A 20,802-nucleotide genomic window follows, 5' to 3' on the forward strand; every position below is an offset into this window, starting at 1 on the left:
CTGTACAAAACTCTGGTGCGGCCGCATTTGGAGTATTGCGTGCAATTCTGGTCGTCGCATTATAGGAAGGATGTGGAAGCATTGGAAAGGGAGCAGAGGAGATTTACCAGAATGTTGCCTGGTATGGAGGGAAGATCTTATGAGGAAAGGCTGAGGGACTTGAGGCTGTTTTCATTAGAGAGGAGAAGGTTAAGAGGTGACTTAATTGAGGCATACAAGATGATTGGATAGGGTGGACAGTGAGAGCCTTTTTCCTCGGATGGTGATGTCTAGCACGAGGGGACATAGCTTTAAATTGAGGGGAGATCGATATAAGACAGATGTCAGAGGTAGGTTCTTTATTCAGAGAGTAGTAAGGGTGTGGAATGCCCTGCCTGCAACAGTAGTGGACTTGCCAACACTAAGGGCATTCAAATGGTCATTGGATAGACATATGGACGATAAGGGAATAGTGTAGATGGGCTTTAGAGTGGTTTCACAGGTCGGCGCAACATCGGGGGCCGAAGGGCCTGTACTGCGCTGTAATGTTCTATGTTCTATGTATCTCGTCTGTGATCACTTAGTAAGGTGATGACCTGGTAAAGTGATACTTGTTTAGCATGTGTACCCTGGATATTACACTGATAGTCATCCCAGACTCTAAGGCACGCTATCATTGTCTCCCTCCTGCATCTTGTCCCTCTTGTAACACGCTCTCTATGCCTTATTCCTTCAGCTTCTCTAGTAGATCTTTCCGGAACGCCTCCATGGAAGTGGAGATAATCACCAACTTCATAGTGCATTCTGAAAATGCTGTATCCATGAGATCGCATTCTTTTTATTTCTCGCTGCAAGTACTGACAAAATCATCAATGCAATCATTGGTTTTCTACCTATATCAAATGAGCTCCAGAAAGCATATTCTAAAATTAGCTTTCACTTTGAACTGGTTGTCTAATGTTGACCATTACTTTCAGGATCCCGCTGGTCAGATTCCAACAAACCATAAGGTATTTATTCTGCATAGCCCTTCATTTAGCTTGTTCTTCGTGGGCAGCACGGTAGCATAGTGGTTAGCACAATTGCTTCACAGCTCCAGGGTCCCAGGTTCGATTCCCGGCTTGGGTCAGTCTGTGCGGAGTCTGCACGTTCTCCCTGTGTATGCGTGGGTTTCCTCCGGGTGCACCGGTTTCCTCCCACAGTCCAAAGATGTGCAGGTTAGGTGGATTGGCCACAATAAATTGCCCTTAGTGTCCAATATTGCCCTTAGTGTTGGGTGGGGTTACTGGGTTATGGGGATAGGGTGGAGGTGTGGGCTTGGGTAGGGTGCTCTTTCCAAGAGCCGGTGCAGACTCGATTGGCCGAATGGCCTCGTTCTGCACTGTAAATTCTATAATTCTAAATTCTGCATCCACAAATTTGTGGTCCAGGAAGCACAGCTCCATTCAGTGTTACCTGCGACATACTTTCCAGTTCATCTGGTTGAATGTATTCACCTAATGCATGCATGATACTATAACCTATGACCTATGACCTGGAAGTGGTGAAACAAGCTGCTTCCAGGTACTGTACTTTAACCCCGGTGGGCTCCGCCTCTGCCCTCACCGGGACAATATATAGACCGGCCGCCTGTGGGCGGCATTCATCTGTACAACCGACTCTGGCTAGGCAAGTTCATGACTAATAAAGCCTAATGTTCACTTGTTCTCTCTGCCTCTCGGTGAATTGAAAGTATATCAATTTATTAGTCATTTTTTATTTTGTCCCGTTGTGCGTTGTCAAACATGAAGGCGACCGACCGTTGGTCGGTGATGAGGGTGAACGTCGTACTGGCTAGGTAGTGCCGCCAGCACCGCACGGCTTCCACTATGGCTTGTGGAGGAGTGTCGAATTTCGGAAGCGTGGAGGGTCCTAGAGAGGAATGATACCGGCCTGCCCGCTAGTTGAGTGTGGCGGCCAGTGCGACGTCTGACGCATCGCTCTCTACCTGAAAGGGGATGGACTCGTCCACCGCGTGCATTGCGGCCTTGGTGATGTCGGCCTTGATGCAGCTGAAGGCCAAGGGGGCCTCATCCGTCAGGGGAAAACTGGTGGTTTGAATAAGTGGGCGGGCTTTGTCCGCATAGTTGGGGACCCACTGAACCTAGTACGAGAACAGCCCCAGACATCGTTTTAGGGCCTTGAGGCTGTGGGGAGGGAGGAGTTCGGTGAGGGGGCGCATATGGTCGGGGTCGGGCCCTAGGACTCCGTTCTCCACGGCGTAGCCGAGGATGGCTAGTCGGGTAGTACGGAAGACGCTCTTTTCTTTGTTGTATGTGAGATTAAGGAATTGGGCGGCCTGGAGGAACCTCTGAAGGTTGGCGTCATGGTCCTGCTGATCATGGCCGCAGATGGTCACGTTGTCCAAGTACGGACATGTAACCCGCAAACCGTACTGGTCCACCATTCGGTCCATTGTTCTCTGAAAGACCGAGACCCCATTAGTGACGCCGAAGGGGACTCTGAGGAAGTGGAAGAGTGGGCCGGCTGCTTCAAAGGCAGTGTAGTGGCGCTCTTCTGGGTGGATTGGGAGCTGGTGGTCGGCCAACTTCAGATCGACCGTTGAGAACACACGGTACTGCGCGATCAGGTTGACCATCTCCGCTATGCGGGGGAGGGGGTACGCATCCAGATGCGTGAACCAGTTAATTGTCTGGCTGTAGTCCACAACCATCCGATTCTTTTCCCCGGTCCGGACGACCACCACTTGCGCTCTCCAGGGGCTGTTGCTGACCTTGATGATCCCTTCACTCAACAGTCGCTGGACCTCCGACTTGATAAACGCCATGTCGAGCGAACTGTACCGTCTGCTCCTGGTGGCGATGGGCTTACAGTCAGGAATGAGGTTCGCAAAGAGTGAAGGGGGGTGGAGGGGTGGACCTGGAGGGTAGCGAGGCTGCACATCGTGAGGGAGGGCAAGAGTCCGCCGAACTGTAAGGTCAGGCATCGGTGATTACATTGAAAGTCCAATCCGAGCAGTAGGGGGGCACAAAGGTGGGGGAGGACGTAGAGCTTAAAACGAGCGTACTCTGCGCCCTGCATGGCGAGATTGGCGATACAGTACACCCGGATCTGAACCAAATGGGACCTGGAGGCAAGGGAGATTGTTTGGGAGGTTGGGTAAGTATGGAGGGAGCAGCGCGTTACCGTGTCGGGGTGGACAAAGCTCTCCGTGCTCCCGGAGTCGAAAAGACGGGGGTCTCATGCCCATTTACCCGGACGACCATCATGGAGTTCTTCAGCTGTTTCGGCTGCGACTGGTCGAGAGTGACTGCGCCCAGCTGCGGTTAGCCTGTGTGGTCGGTGGAATCACAAGATGGTGGCCCCCATGATTCGCACATGTCGGGCTGGGGCGAAGATGGTGACCAAGATGGCCGCCCCCATCGGTCGCACGTGTTGGTCGGTGCCGGAGCCAGCGGCCAAGATGGTAGCCCCCATGAGTCGCATGTGTCGGGGCCGGCAACCAAGATGGCGGCCTCCACATGTCACATGATGCTGATGATGCATCTGACGGGGGCGCTCTGGGCAGGCACGCAGCCACATTGCGGGGTCTGTGGGGCCTCGAGTCCATGGGGCGGGCCTGGTGTGTTTTCGATTTCTGAGCCTTATGTCGGCCCAGACTCTAGCAAAGTGCCCCTTTTTCCCAGTCGCTGCACGTCGCTGATCATGGCCGCAGATGGTCACGTTGTCCAAGTACGGACATGTAACCCGCAAACCGTACTGGTCCACCATTCGGTCCATTGTTCTCTGAAAGACCGAGACCCCATTAGTGACTTTCCCAGTCGCTGCACGGGCTGGGCAACGCTGCCGGTGATGTTGGCCCTGGCCGCAGAAGTAGCACTGCGGTTCCCTGGGCTGGGCTGGCAGACATGCGGCGCAGGCCTGCGATGTAGTCGGGTCCGACGGGGGCCGCGACGAGGGTGTCCACGAGGGGTTCACCAGGCCCGCGGGGAACGCACTGAAGTTCTGGTAGGCCAACTCTAGCGAGGTAGCTAGCTTTACCGTGTCCCGCAGGTCAGAGATCCTGTTTTCCAGCAGGCGCTGCCTGATGCAGTTCAAGCGGACCCCCGCCACGTAGGTGTCCCGGATCTGTGGGTTCATGTGTTCCTCTGCCGTCACATCTCGATTGCTGCAGTTCCTCGCGAGTAGAGTCAGGATTTCCAGATACTCGTCCAGCGATTCTCCGGCACATTAACGGCGAGTAGTCAGGAGGTGTCTGGCTAACACCTCATTTACGGGCTTCACAAAGTGTGCCTTGAGGGTTGCGACCGCCACCTCGTACGTGGCCGCTTTCTAAATCATTACTGAGATTCGATGGCTCACCCGAGCGTGCAGGAGTCGCAGCTTGAGGGTCTCCGTGGGAGGCGTTGTGGAGGAGTCGAGGTAGGCCTCGAAGCATCAAAGCCAATGTTCGAATATCTCCTTGGCGTCGGACGCGTGGGCATCGAGTTCGAGCCTGTCTGGCTTTAGAGCGGCTTCCATAGTGCTGTCCATGACTAATAAATTGATATACCTTCAATTCACCGAGAGGCAGAGAAAGCGAGTGAACATTAGGCTTTATTAGTCATGAACTTGCCTAGCCAGAGTCGGTTGTACAGATGAATGCCGCCCACAGGCGGCCGGTCTATATATGGCCCCGGTGAGGGCGGAGCCAGAGGCCACCAGGGTTACAGTACAGTACCTGGAAGCAGCTTGTATCACCACTTCCAGGTCATAGATTATAGTATCATGCATGCATTAGGTGAATACATTCACCACACCCATCATTTGGCTTGTTCTTCTGCATCCACAAATTTGTGGTCCAGGAGGCATAGCTCCATTCAGTGTTACCTGCGACATACTTTCCAGTTCATCTGGGGGAATCTTGCTGCCATGAATTCAGCCTTTTAGTACTTTCCCTCCTAAGGAGCAAGCCTCAGTATCAGAGTCTGCAGCTAACAAGGATGTCAACCGAGCTGCACTAGCAGGGTCATGAGTCAGGGTTTGATTCCGTCCTTGGGTGACGATCTGTGTGAAGTTTGCTCATTCTCCCCGTGCCTGTGTGGGTTTCCTCCCACAGTCCAAAGATGTGCAGGTTAGGTGGATTGGCCATGCTAAATTGCCCCTTAGTGTCCAACGGTTAGGTGGGTTATGGGGTGAGGGACTGGACCTAGGCAAGGGTGCTCTTCTAGATGGTCAGTGCTAACTGGATGGGCTGACCCATCTTTGTGACACCAAGGAGCGATTTAGCATGGCCAGTACACCTAGCCTGCACATCTTTGGACTGTGGGAGGAAACCTACCCACCCAGGCAGACATGGGATAAAGTGCAAACTCCACACAGACAGTGACCCAAGGCCGGCGCTGTGAGGCCCTGTGTCACCATGCCGCCCCATACAATCATAAAACAATTGCATTTAAGTCACTCAGTCACATGGCACAGCAACAACAGTACTTGCTCGAAATAGTGGGCAGTGTCACCATGACAGAAGTACCGGTGCTCCCTGGTAAGTGATTACCGGGATTAAACGTACATTTGTACATCAACAGGGGAGAAAGTAAACTTTGGTTAGTGTTAAATCATTCACGCAAATTCCGCGTACGTGTTATCTCCTCGGAGAACGAAATGGCAAACAATATTCAAGACGCGAGCAAATCGATTGCTGTCAAATGTCATCACAGCTCGCTGATTCAGGGAAAAACAAAACCAACAGATTTACACTGCGGACAACTGTTGTGTGGATTCCGCAGTCTGTGGTAAGGCACAGTTAAAAAAAACAAGTGGACATGAATTAACGCACGAATCCGCTCAAATTGGAAGCACTCACCTTGGTTTCTCTGTCGAGCTGTCGACCTATCTGACTAAACCCCACACAGGATGTAACAGGGGCGCCCACTCTCGCTCAGTACTCTATTTCATTTAGTTTCATAACTATTTCATTTGAACCTGCAACCAGTATTTCTGGTCAACCTCAGTGACAGATTAACTTCTCTTTTCAAAATAATTGTTTACGGGATGTGCTAACCTGTTTAATTATCTTCTCATCGGTTGTTCATCATGTTCCCGGGTGTAACGCGATTGGCTTATGGACAACATCCTCATCACCCTGGCCCTTCTCCAAAATAGGATCTCCCACTGAGGCACAGCTTCACGTCGGATTCCTCCGCAGGGATGCACTGGAGACAGCAGCTCGCGGTGTAGGATAGCCACCTTTATGGGAATAAAGCAATGTGCGCGCGCGCCCTGGACCATTTCCCACTTTTTCTTTCTTAATCGGGTAAATCAGCCATACATTGATCGTGCAGATATCCTCGTTTCATAACTTCAAGTCGTACATTTGAGATTTTATAAGCAGTACTCGGCTACAATTTTTTTTCAACGAGTTGGACTTTCCATGACGAGTGTCGGCATGATTAGATGAAGCAACAATGCAAAATTCAGTTAGAAACTGCATTTATTTTGTCTTTTTCATTTGACTGCCACTGGGCGAGATGCTCCACTCCCGCGCCGGTTGGGAGAATCGCCTGGGCCGCCAAAATTTCCCGTGACACCAGTCCGACACCCTCCCGCGATTCTCCCAAGCGGCGGGAACGGCCCCATCGAGTTCCGCGGGCCGGAGAATCGCTGGAGACACCCAAAATGGCGATTCTCCGGCACCCCCGCTATTCTCAGGCCCGGATGGGCCGAGCGGCCAGGCCAAAATGGCGTGTTCCCCCCGGTGCCGTCCACATCTGGTTGCTGCCATTGGGAACAGCGCGGGAACGCTGGGGGGGGGGGCGGAGATCCTGCACCAGGGGGTACCTCAAATGTGGCATGGCCCGCGATCGGTGCCCACCGATCGTCGGGCCGTCCTCTTTGAAGGAGGACCTCCTTCCTTCCGCGGCCCCACAAGATCCGTCCGCCATCTTCTTGCGGGGCGGACCCGGAGGACAGCAACCGCGCATGCAAAAAGTTTGACACATCTGCTTCCTTCCTTACTCCTTCTCAACGACCAGGTCCCGCTTGTAAATACTTGTGCCCATTCATACTCGTGTGACTCCTGGCTGAAGCATCAAGGGGGAGATGGGGAAGTGGAGAATCGGGCTTCCAGTCTGTTAAATCAGATGCAAATGAGTGCGTGGTGCCACCGGCACAGGGTGTAGCAACTCGCTGCCAGCACCGGCAGGGGACCAGAGCATCAGAATGGGATTGGCACCCAGCCATGCAGAATCCAGCCCATAGTGCATTGTAGATTTATCAGGATGACACCTGGACTCAAAAGGGTTAAACTACAAGGAGGGTCTGAATAAACTTAAAGGTGAGTTGGTTAAGGGTGATTTGATTAAGTTTCAGATGAAAAGGTATATAGGGAGAAACTATTTTCACTTGATCAGAGTCTAAATATTAGGAAATATCTTTATACAAAGTGATGGAATTTGTATAATGTTTTAAAACCGAGATGGAAAGATTTTTGTCAACCAAAGTTTTTAAGGATGTGGGTCACAGATCAGAAATGATCCTATGACTAGTGGAACAGGTTCGAGGGATTAAATGGGCAATTCCTGTTACTATGTTTCTAGGCATACTGAATGATTTATCCAAATTAACCACAATTGTTTTTAGAATCCAAGACAACTGAAATTACTGATATCAGTTTTCACAATATGTACTAATCCCAATACCCACAATAGTTTTCAGATATAAACTACTGGTTAATGAATTTATTTTACTGCAAAAAACCATCCCAAAGACCACTTAATAAGGGAATGTTTTCATATGCTCCTAGGCTCTTCCATATTCTACAAGTAATCACATCATCCATACTCCCTAGACCAGGCTTCTGAAATGGAGAAATTTCATCCCAAGGCAATCCTCTTCCTTCAGTAGTATACTATCACACTTTCTCCATACAGTGGGAACCCAGTACTGGGCCCCCCCCACTTTTTTCTAATATTGTCAGAATTGAATCTATAGGTATTGGTCAATTGGAAATGCATGTTCATTTAATCTAATACCGTAACATATGGCAGAGGGAGAGAAAATTGTTTATGATGGCACTTAATCCACAGAAATGAAATTTCAGTAAAATAAATATAAAGCATTGTGAATGTATTAAAATCACAATGTACCATTTTAGTGTTGGTGGATTTGGGATCCAGGTAATATAAAACTTTCATCAAGGAGGGTATAATCATAAAATATGCAACAAAAAGGATATCCAATGCAGTCATTTTAAATACTGATACAATGAAGAATGAAAGAGGGAAAATAAAACACTGCTGTCTGAAAAGACAGATTTATTTCTTAAACATGAAAGTTTATGAAACATACTGTACATTATACATATATGTACATAGTCTCAGGATTGGTCGAATGTTTCCATGCATGCAAAACATAATACAAATTATTTACAAAGACATTTGTAGGCTTCATAATAGAAAACATATTTGGGAAGGTTTAATGATTGGATTCATGGTGCTGATAACTAAAATTACAGAAATATATAGCATTCTGAACTAAGACATGAAAATAAAACATTGCATGAAACAATCGGTGTATAATAGGGAAGTAGGACATTTTCAATACGTTAATTTACACATGATTTGAGGGAATCTTTTTGATTTGCAAGAAACAAATGTCAATATTAAACCGCTTTATACTTCTTTTGATTCATAACTGCAGTGAAGTCCAATTACCAAATTCCCAATTGCTCAAAATCTTTTTTGTTGCAAATAACAAGTTTCCATCAGTAGTCTCGATGAATAAAAATATGCTAATTACAAAGGCCTGTGTTTTTTTTTACAAATTTTGTTTGCAAATATTTTTCATATACACATTTAATTTCTATGTACACCGATCTTGTGAAAGAATCATAGGGCATATACTTCCCTGAAATTACTAAGGAAGATGAATTAGGTCAAACGCTGGAGGTTAATGACATCTGATTTTGTAACCAGTTTTGTAACTGGTTACTGTGTCTGATATTTGCATGCAATTGTGGAATATGTATTACCCAGAACCCGAGAATTTGGCCCGTCACTTTTGCCTCATTGACCCGATTGCCATGTTTTCAAGCTGAAATTAGAATCTATACAACTGCAATAATGATTGAAACTATATCATTATCCACAACTGTGAATCAGAGCACTGAAAACCTGTTATAAGCAACATTTGTATTCGGTTTTGAAAATTGATATCCCACCTGAAAATAAATCTTTGAAGCAGGACTAATAGTTAAAAAAATCTTGGCCTCAAGTTTAACAGTATGGTATTATAAATCCAGTTTATTATTTGTGTGCAAAAATTTGTTCCCTAATTTTGTATGAAATAGTCACAAAAGCTCAGAGAAAGGTTTTTTGTAACCTAAAAATGTTCACTATTCAAACTACACACCACTGATTTCACAAAACCAGTTATTTATACAGAAAAAATATGCTTGTAGTTGCACGAAAAGTACAAAGAAAAATAATTATTAATTTAGACATCCTCTGCAGTTATTTGACGATCTGTAAGTGTCAACATTTCAAAAACATCAATACAAAGCACATGCCATTTTTATTGTGATACAAATCTCACTCAATTAGATTCCATTTAGACAGAACAAAGCGATATGAATTACATATCAGCTTCCCTTGCAAAATTTGATGCTAAATAATTTCAGGTCTGGAGCTCTTGCAAACAATAGGAATCTGCTTTCACAATCAATATCCATTTACAGTAATAACCTAATTTATGTATCTCATGGAATGTATAAACTGTACTGAAAGATAAAGTGACTATAGTTGTGCTGAGCACAGATGCTCCTTCACTGTCATACGGTCAAAATCCTGGAACTCCTTCCCTAACAGTGCTGTGGCTACACCTACAGCACAGGGTTTGAAGCGGCTCAAAGCAGCTCAACACCACTTTCTCAAGAGCAATTAGGGATGAGTAATAAATGTTGGTCTAGACACGACACCCACATCCCGTAAATGAATTAAAATAGGCATTAATGACGAATTATTTGGGCACATTAAGAATTTTGACATGGAATAGCATTTTTGGAAGGAAGAGAGGCTATATTATTTCGCACACACGTTTATAGTGAAGTTTAAGGATGGGCCTAACTTGCCTATACACAGCTCTAATCGGTCTCTGTTCCTGGTGAGTTTATTTTAGCTCCGGTTCAAATATGATTTTTTTTAAAAATTGTGTCCCCTGTCCCAGTAATACCCCTTATGTAGTTCTCCTTCCCGTAACTGTCTGAGACTCTCAATCAAAGACATACAGTAAAATAGAGGTTAGTTCAAAAACAGGAAATTGTAAATTCAGGACTCAAGTTGTGTATTGCTAACCAATAACCAGTAGCTTTGTCAAATGTTAATATAATGGCTTAACTGAAGCAAATTTAATCCATTTGTAAATTTTCTGTGAAGATAAGCAATCTTTGCTCCATTCGGAAGTGTAATGAAATTCCCTCTTTAAAAAAAACGGTTTAAAATTAAATAAATTAAAATTTATATTTTCTGAACAGAGTAAAAAGACTTGAATGCAACTTTATACTAAAATACATGCAAACAATATCATACAGCAAATTAAATAGATGGAAATAAGCTTAAGCTAGAAAAGCAATTTTGAGGCACAATTTAAAAACTATACAGTTACAATTTATAAACAATTGATTTGATACAAGATGCCAGCTTCAACATTTATGTGCTGTATTTACTGCTATTTGGACAGAATATAGCATCTTTTCTTTTTGGCATACCAAGGATGCACTGAAATAAAACTGAACATCATACAATAGTTCAATACATTTCACGATTCACCAAGTTACATATGTTTGCATCAAGGTCAGCTTGTATCAATACATTTATTTAGCATTTATTTGAACATGACGGGCACTGGCTTAATTTTCACCAGAAGCTGGTGGGAATTCTTCCAATGATTGTTCTTTTGAAGCTAGTGTGCAAAGATGTTGACAGGCAGAATCTGTTGGGTGTACCTGCATTTAGTTGACAACTTCAACATCAGGAGCTCATATGGCTAGGTCTAGGGAATTTCTAGTCTCCCTGGACTAAAGGTTCAGTATTTTTTCAATTAATATCAAGTAAAAAACATTCAAATCACTAAGTATAACTTTATTTCCCATATTGCAAATCGTAATTATAGTAAAAAAACTCAAATACAAAATGTAAACACTTGCTTACCTCACCGTACTTTTTCCTTCTCTCCTCTTTCATTCAAATTTTATTTTTTTTCTTTACCTAATCTAACCTACCCTTTACTTTCCTTTCTAACCTTTTAATAAACACTTTAAAAACATCAAAAAAGATTTAAATTATTAAACTTTGCTTTTAGCTCCCCACTCCCTCCACAGTATATCATTGACCATCAATTTTGGAGGCAGGAAATTAGCATTTTATATAATAAAAGAAAGCAGGCAGTTTTTCAACATCAACCCGAGAATAAAGGCATTGCAAACAATTTCTGTAAAATATCTGGTAAATGATCAAGAGAACCAGAGAAAATACCCAGCACACTGGCCCAGATTTTGCAGTTAAAATGTTGAGGTTACTGGTGCTCACCACCATTAAACAGCAAATCGAACAGTGATAGTTCAGTGTCTGCACATGCACAGTTAAATGTGGAAATCAGCAAATTGCAGCCAGAGTTGCCCTGCTTCTCGAGTGGTTTTGCTGTAACAGTATCTCGCCAAGAGACTGGGCAGTGAAACTCATGGAATGGCTTGAAGTTGGCCTACTAGCATTATAGTTACTGACCAACTTCACCAGGAATAAAAAAGGCTTCAGGTGTAAATGAATCGTTAACTGCATGATCATTCTGAATTACTGTCAAATCATCTCTCTGGTACTAAAACATTTTATTTACAAGTCTTACTCAGGTTTAAATTATTGTTGGAGATGTGAAAAAAACAAATTTGGCTTGACTCTCTCAATCTCATCTTTCTTTCCTTGTTTATTACACCTTTTGTACAGGATTTGGCATTTAATTAATTGTTCCAACTCCTGGTTTAGACACGTACATGCCTCAGTACGAACTCTTCAATCTGACTGGTTAAGGAGACATCATTGCGTGCCCTGTTCATAGAGATCCCAGATCCCCTGTAGAGCATGATATATTGGATTTCTAATTACTGCAAGTTTCAGTGCAAAGTCCATAAAAAGCATGTGGAGAAGGCATCACTAAGTACCATACTCAACAGTTCCTATAGTCATGAGAAATAGCCTTCCTTCCATGAGTTCCATCAACTAGTCCCTAAACTCTAATCCATCAACTAGTCCCTAGTTCTATATAGCATGGTCAGATTTTGATGTTGGCTGCAATTTCAACAAACACCTTGTCAAAAATATTTGCCATAATATCTGAAAAACGGCCAAGACAGAAACAGTTTGACAAGAAACCGCTAACATAAATAAATTACTTCCTTAAAAGTGGTGAATGATTTCCAACTGACACCTCTCTAAACCAGAGGTTTTAAAATCTGCCTGTCCTTAGTGGCTAGAACAATACAGATTACTTTCTTCTACTAATATTAAGACAAGTGCTTGATGAACTTGCCTATTTCAGTACTGAGTAAGAAAAGTGCACAGTGGCAAACATGTGTGCAGTCAACACGATGTTGTGCACAATGGGCAGCCGATCTACTACTGCCTGTTTTACACCACCATCCTAGACAAATTTCTACTCCATAATTCCGAAATGAAATTTTGTCCGATACAAAAATTAACATGTGGCTGATAATGAATAAGAAATGTGGACTGTAGGAAGATATCAATGGGCTTGTCATGTGGCTATAACGTTGGCAACTGTAGTGCAATTCAGAAAAGAGTGAGATAATGCATTTAGGGAAAGCTAACAAGGCAAAGGAATACAGGATAAATAGTGGCATAACGAGAAGTTTAGAGTAACAGAGGGGCCTTGGAGTGCATGTCCACAAATTCATGAAGTTGCAGGACAGGTAAATAAGGTGCTCAAGACAGCATATGGGATACCTGCCTTTATTAGCTGAACTAACTTTGGAGGTTATATTGGAGGTATATAAAACACTGTCTTGGCCACAGCAGGAGTACTGCATATATTACTGGTCACTATAGCAAAGATATGATTGCTCTAGAGATAGTATAGGGGATATTTAAGGGGATGTTGGTTGAACTACGTAATTTTAGTTATGAGAAAATGTTGGATAGACTAGGCGGTTTTCTTTGGAAAAGGAGGTGGCTGAGAGGACACCTAATGGAAGTAAAATTATGGGGCTCCAGATGGAGTGGATAGAAAGGCCCTATTCCCTTTAGTTGAGGGCTCCATTTCCAATCTATAGTCCCATGGATAAGAGGTAGGTAGTTTACAGGGGATCCAATAAGATTTTGTTTTTAACCAGAGGGTGGTGGGCATCTGGAACTCCTGCCTGAAATGGTGGTGGAGGCAGAAACTCTCATAAGATTTACAAGATACTTGGATACACACAAGTACTGTAAACTGTAAGGCAAAGCAGCCAGAAACTGAGATTAGGCTGGATATTTCCAGGTAGGTGGAGTGGACACAAAGCGTTGAATGGTCTTTTTAAATACTATAAATTTTTGATTCTGTGCATCTAAATTTCCACTTATGGAATAATCACTATGATTACAAACACATGTTCCAAATACCATGAAAGGATAATGGGACTTTGTTAATCTGGGGGGAATGAAATCTATCACAACAGAGGATCCAAATGGCCTTTCTGCTGTGTGATGATTTCATAATATTTGAATACAGAAAACTTCAAAATGGTAAAAACAGCTAATTTCAGTTGCAGCATTTCACACTCAATCCTGACAAAGTCAACACTATAGCGCACAAATTACTCTGAAATGTTAGCAACGGCTCTCAGGCAAACCGCAAGAGTTTTTTTTTTGAGCAGCTCCATTCACACCATTTGATAGTAAAATGGACCACGCCAGCCTTCATCTGGAACCGGATAACAACCAGGTTTAGGCAGGTAACATTTAAGCCATGTCAGTGTCAGGACAATAATCAACATCAATAACAGAACATCTAATCACTTTCCACTAACAATGTTGAGCAGCTCAGTCATTGTTAAGGAGCCAAAATCAACATCCTGGTGATTGCCAAAAACCAAGGGACAAGTGTATGGCAGCCAATTAGTTCTCTGCAATCAATGGTACACCTTTTGACCACTTCACCATCAAACACTCAAATGAGGATTGTGAAGGAATACTCACTTCCTTAGATGTGAGCAGCCACAAAACACACTACAAAGGATAACGCAGTCTGCCTTGTCAAATTCCTAGTACATATACCATTTCCTGCACTATATAAAATGACGTGATGCAATTCTGCAAGCTCACCTTGACAATACTTCTCTACTGCCAAGACCGTCAATGTCATGTGAACCTTCAAGTAGCACATCATCTTTACTTGGATAGATCACCTCCATTGCCTCTAGGTCAGTATCATAGAATTCCCCATCTGGTACCTTGACAAGGACTTGTGGTAGTTCAAGACTAGATCCAACACCCCCATCTTTTCAGGACAATTTGGGATGAACAAATGGGGAAAACACCTATCCTGGTAAGCAGGCCACGATACACTGATGTTTCAAAACTGTGTACATTAAACTAACTTCTGTATTCCTCTGTAAATGTATTTTACTTTGAACTTTCAATTATGACATTTTAAATCGACAACTAATTTCTGTTAGCTTTTATACACAGCTGTATATTACAAGGAGTGTAAATGGAATTCAATCCGTAAAAATATAAGGTAATGCATTTGGAGAGGGCGAACAAAGAAAGGGAATATTCAACAAACAGGAAGCTATTGAGGGGTTGAGGAAGTGAAAGAGCTTGAGTGAATGCGATCACAGGTCCTTAAGGTGGCCAAAGTGGTTAAGAAAGCATATGGAATACATAGAAACATACATAGAAAATAGAAGCAGGAGGAGGCCATTCGGCCCCTCGAGTGTGCTCCACCATTCATTATGATCATAACTGATCAGGTTCCCCGATTCCCACCTTCCCCCATATCCCTTTAGCTCCAAGAGCTATATCTAATTACTTCTTGAAATTACACAATGTTTTTGCCTCAACTAATTTTTGTATTCAACAGTGAATTCAACAGATTCACCACTCTGGGTGAAGAAATTTCTCCTTACCTCAATCCTAAAAGGTTTACCCCTTATCCTCAAACTATAACCCCTAGTCCTGGACTCCCCCAACATTGGGAAAAAAAATTCTGGATCTACCCTAGCTAACAGTGTTAGAATTTTAAGTTTCTATAAGATCTCCTCTTACTATTCTAAACACCAATGAACATAATCCTAACCGATTTATTCTCTTCTCATATGGCAGACCTGCCATCCCAGGAATCAGCCTGGTAAATCTTTGCTGTATTCCCTCCATAGCAAGAACATCCTTCCTCAGATAAGAACACCAAAACTGCGCACAATATACCAGCTGTGGCCTCACCAATGCCCTATACAATTGCAGTAAAACATCCCTATTCCCATACTCAAAACCTCTCACGATGAAAGCTAACAGACCATTTGCCTTCTTTATTGCCTGCTGTACCTGTGTGCTTACTTTCAGCCACTGATGCACGAGGACACCAAGGTCTCGCTGAATAACCATCTCTCTCAATTTACATTCAAATAATAATCTTCCTTCCTATTTTTGCCACCAGAGTGAATAACTTCACATTTATCCACATTATACTGCATCTGCCATGCCTGTCCAAATCCTGCTGAAGCAACTCTGCATCCTCCTCACACTTCACCCTCCCACCCAATTTATACCCAATGCTTTCTCTTTTCTGGCGAGATATTGAATAGAAAAACAAAGATGTAATGATGGAACTTTATAAAACGCTGGTTAGGTCGCAGATGAAAATTTGTGTACAGTTCTGGCCCTCACATTACACAGAGGACATAATTGCTCTGGAGGGAGTGCAGAGGAGATTTAAAAGATTGCTACCAGGCCTTGAAAATTGCAGCTATGAGGAGAGATTGGATAGGCTGTGGCATTTTTATCCTTAGAACAGAGGAGGCTACGGGGTGACTTAATTGAAGTGTACACAATTGTGAGGGAACTAGATATGGTAGACAGGGAGAACTGGTTTCCGATACTGGAGGGGCCAATTACTCGGGGGGGCATAGATTTAAAGTGATTGGTAGAAGGATTATAGGGGATATGAGGAAAACCTTTTCACCCAGAGGGTGATGGGCATCTAGAATTCATGGCAAAAGTTGGTAGTTGAGGCTGAAACACTCAACACATTTAAAGAGAAATGCTGTACCCTGCAAGGGTATAGGCCAGATGCTGAAAAGTGGGATTAAAATGAGCGGCTAGTTTCTTCCTTCCTTTTTTTCTGACTAGCGAAGACACAATGGGTTCTGCACCGTAACATTTCTATGGTTCTAACACTTCTTTCTGGAAAAATTAACTCCAATCTGCCTACATTTTTGAAAAAGAAAATGGAACAATAGTTTAGTTCTCCACTGCTATATCCTGAGGCACATTGTATTTTACTAAGAAATTCAGTTTAAGACCCATTCCTATTTCTAACATTTTGGAGAGCATGTAGCTGCAAACTGAACTATATTTAAAAACTTGGCATCTGGTTGTTATTTGTAGTCCTCAGGCAAAAGCAGCCTTTTCAAGTTTCTAAATCCAGACTAATAATCAACCACTCAACACCACTCCAGGTATATAATTACAGGTATATTCCGAACTTATGGTCATTGGATAGACATATGGACGATAAGGGAATAGTGTAGATGGGCTTTAGAGTGGTTTCACAGGTCGGCGCAACATTGAGGGCTGAAGGGCCTGTACTGCGCTGTAATGTTCTATGTTATATCATATCAATTTACCGGAAATGCCAATTTTATGGACAGGCTTACGGACTTGTGATCGTGATAGGATGAATATTGGGTGTCACTCAGCGTACAGTAATTTACATTCATTTTATAACTGGATTGTGATTGCTCCTGCCAACATGACTGACTTTATCAGGGAAGCACTGGTTTGAGAAAAAGCCTGAACAAATTTTCAAATTAAAAATTCCTTATACAAAGAAAATGCTTGCCCACTTCGTGCAATCATCATGTATGTATTTGCCTCAAAAAGAATATAAATCATACACTGCTATTTTGAATTAACTAATACGATCCTTGGTTTCAGTCTCTACATTTGAATGATCACGACAACTTTGGTGTGTTTCCCAATCATCCGGTAAAGTCGGATAGATCTGTTCTGGGCCTTAACTTTTTACAGCATATCTGGATGAAGAAAGAGAATTCTGTACCGAAATGTACAGACAACACTTCAGTTCAGAGGCACAGTTTATGGTGTAGATGGGAGTAGAAAGTTGGAAAGAGCCACAGTCAGATTGAGTGGGAAGGGGCAAGATAATCTGGGATTGTGAAATCAAAGTAATAGAACACATAAAAATTGAAAACATCTTCAAAAATCAAAATGAAGACGCTTAAATTTCACAAGATGAATCAACAGAAGAATTATATTTAACCACAAATTAAGAGATTGCCTCTGAAAGCTGGAAATACTGGACCACATTATCATTGAAATGAGGTAAAATCACCATAGTCCCATATGACCATAGGCTGCTTTCTCCTGAGGGGGAGAGCTGACCAGGAGGATCAGCACACCTCAGGTGAGGGGAAATGTTGAGAAGGCAGGCTTTCACGAATAACCTCAACCGGGAATTTAACCTGTGCTACTGGCCTCGCTCTGCATCTAAACTTTAGCTCACTTCATGGATGAGGATGAGGTAGGAGGATAAATTAATACTGGGTGAAGTATTATTTTACAAGAAAGAATTTTCATTCATCAAATAAATTTCAACCTGGATAAATATTCAAGAATAGACTGCCTGCCACCTTTAGGATTTTCTCCCAGTTCTGTTGATTCACAAACTTGTTCTTGCTTAGGGGACTTCCAAGTTCTTGGTTGAAGTCTTGGGGAAGTGTATTTGGATTTAGCAAGAGCTCTAATTTAGATGCACAGATGATCAAGTGATTGGCAAACAATTAAGAGCCACATATATACAAACAAAAACTTGAAAGATACTAGTAGACAATAAAAAGTTTTTGTTCTCTTAATGGAAAGCCACAACTCAAAGACTTGGCCAGGTTATCAGATCATGAGTTAATTGAGGGAGATCATGTGGACTCTGACTGGATAATGACACAGCGTGGCTTAAATACGAAGAATAGTATACATCGAGGCCCTCCACAATAAACTTCATTACCCAGAAGGAAAAACCAGTTCAAAACTGTCAAAAACGAGTATGATGGCACCAGTAATACTTTCAGGAATAGGAGCCATTCAAACATGTTGATACAAGTTGTTTTAAAGTTTTACTTGTTTTTCCTTCAGGGCAGAAAATCAGTCTCATATCCTGTCCACATGCAAGCTTGTATCACATTTGCATCAACCACATTTTATTTTCTAATTATGGAAAAGACTGAAGTAAGGTATCAGTCCTGAGAATTCCTACAGGTAGGAATCAGAAATTATTTTAGATTTGAAACTGGGGAGATGAAGTGCGATTGAAGTGTTGGAGGCTTTGGCCGATGCAGTTGTCAGCCTGTCAGCACTGATGTATATTTAATGCCAGCTGAAAGACCTATTCAAGGCTGGGTTGCACCTCATTGAATGGCAACATTCTAATTTTGATGGCTAGATCACCCCTACCATCTGAAACTAGGACAGTACACAAGACACCTTTCCAATCAACACCTTGTCCTAGTAAGAATTCTCACAGAGAGGATTTTATTTAGTACATTCATGGCAGGCACCTAAAGAATCTCGGCTTCTACAATTCCCTCTCTAAGCCTGGATTTGAAGTTGCTTTCACTGAACTGATTGCAATGTTTTCTGAATTGGAAGAAATCCAGTAAAGATTTGAGAGAGGCCTAAAGGTTTTCAATTATTTTTGTGTTATTAGTAAGCCCTATCCAGTTTAAAGCAAAAATAAAATACTGCGATGCTAGGAATCGGAAATAAAGTGCTGAAATGTTCAGCAGAACAGGCAACGTCAGATAAAGGTCAGAGACCCGATATGTTAACTGTTTTTCTATGTGACACTGCCAGGGCCACTGAATATTTTCAGCATTTTCTGTTTTTATTTCAGCTTCAAGCATTGAAACTTCAAGTAGTCCGAGGCAACAGGAACAGTCATGGATCTCTAATATTTAAAAGACTCAATAGCACTCAATATAAAAAGTACTAGTATGAATCAGCTGCTCTGGCACAGAAAACCTAATAGCCCTGAGAAAACAATGGCACTAGTGGGCACCAACTAAATTGAAAACTTACTAACTCACAAAGCTAAACTAAAAATCACAAAAACAATAAAGCAAACAACAAAGCATCATTATACAAAAAAAAAACTGATCCAAAAGATCTGTACAGCACTGAAAACCTTTTCAGTGTGTAAATTTTCAATCTATAAATTTGATCGGAAGTGTAATTTTGTCAAACTAGTTGGAGAAAATCATCTGAATGTTATGAATAATTAAATTGATAGTGTTGTGAGAATGTTTTTTCCTCTTAAATCTTAGATAGAAGGAGCTTATTTGTTTGCAGAGATTGAGAAAACAACAAAATAAATTATTCTGAACTTTGTGTGGCAACTATTGTTAGCTGGTGCAAATATCTGGCAAAACAGATAAACATGGACATTTAATCTAACAGCTGGCTTAAGTAGTGAGAGCTGTTATATTTCCTTTTAAGAAAATGCTGCCTTAACTACTTTTTCTGCAATTATGATGTTTGAACAGAACGTACTTTAACCTTGACTGTAAAACTACAACTGAGTGCATAATGTAGCCATTTTACAATGGTCCTTAACACATAAAGAAGAATGTTAATTACACAGTAGATAATTGTGTGTGTTTAGATGTAGGTAATTCAAGTAGAGCTTGCACTGTAGAACCCACTTTCACCAGTCCCCTTTCTTCCAATATATGATGAGGAAGACAAAGTTTATCCTAAAAAAAATAAAAAAATAGATTAGATTCAAATGGAAGTTTATTCTACCAGTTATCTGCATGCCTAATAAGAATTATCCTCTTCTAGAGACTACAAATGCCAGTTGCATTGGAACTGCCACACCAGCCATTTAATTGTTCAAGACTTTTCATTCTTACTCGAGTACTAATTGCACTCTGTCCCATTTGTATACTTAATAATAATCTTTATTGTCACAAGTAGACTTGCATTAACATTGCAATGAAGTTACTGTGAAAAGCCTCGAAGAGCCACATTCCGGCGCCTGTTCGGGTACACGGAGGGAGAATTCATTGGGCGCGATTCTCCGACCCCCCACCGCGTTGGAGAATCGCCGGGGGCTGGCGTGAATCCCGCCCCGCCGTGTCCTGATTCTCTGCCACCAGAGATTCGGCGGGGGCGGGAATCGCGCCGCGCCGGAAATCGTGCTGGTCAGCGGGCACACACCCGGCGATTCTCCGGTCCTCGATGGGCCAAAATCCCGCCGCTGTCAACCCACGCCAGCCGGCGTGGATTGAACTACCTTTCGAACGGCGGGACAAGGCGGCGCGGGCGGGCTCCGGGATCCTGGGGGGGTGCCCCCACGGTGGCCTGGCCCGCGATCGGAGTCCACCGATCCACGGGTGGGCCTGTGCCGTGGGGGCACTCTTTTCCTTCCGCCTTCGCAATGGTCTTCACTATGGCGGAGGCGGAAGAGACCCCCTCCACTGCGCATGCGCGGGGATGCCGTGAGCGGCCGATGACGCTCCCGCGCATGCGTTGCACGGCAAAGTTATTTCCGCGCCAGCTGGCG

At 43.1% G+C, this 20,802-nt stretch overlaps 2 protein-coding genes across 7 annotated transcripts in view; both read right to left on the reverse strand.

The window, feature by feature from the left end:
* The window catches only part of LOC140420963 (interleukin-13 receptor subunit alpha-2-like), a 36,803-nt gene extending 30,648 nt beyond the window's left edge, over positions 1–6,155 (reverse strand). Inside the window, exon 1 of one of the 2 annotated variants that reach the window (XM_072505168.1) lies at positions 6,023–6,155. The gene's annotated coding sequence lies outside the window, so the exon portion shown is untranslated. Of the gene's footprint in view, positions 1–5,824; positions 5,998–6,022 lie in introns of those variants that run through there. The other variant, XM_072505167.1, reaches the window with a different exon arrangement.
* Positions 6,156–8,250: 2,095 nt separating this feature from the next.
* lrch2 (leucine-rich repeats and calponin homology (CH) domain containing 2) overlaps positions 8,251–20,802 on the reverse strand; it is a 198,834-nt gene continuing 186,282 nt past the window's right edge. For all 5 annotated transcript variants that reach the window (XM_072505174.1, XM_072505173.1, XM_072505171.1 and 2 more), the window contains one exon: positions 8,251–19,990. In XM_072505174.1, coding sequence (XP_072361275.1) covers positions 19,871–19,990 — 120 coding nt within the window. In that variant the 3' untranslated portion in view covers positions 8,251–19,870. The remainder of the gene's footprint in view (positions 19,991–20,802) is intronic.

Source organism: Scyliorhinus torazame, chromosome 5, assembly GCF_047496885.1.
Source record: "Scyliorhinus torazame isolate Kashiwa2021f chromosome 5, sScyTor2.1, whole genome shotgun sequence".
NCBI lineage: Eukaryota > Metazoa > Chordata > Chondrichthyes > Carcharhiniformes > Scyliorhinidae > Scyliorhinus > Scyliorhinus torazame.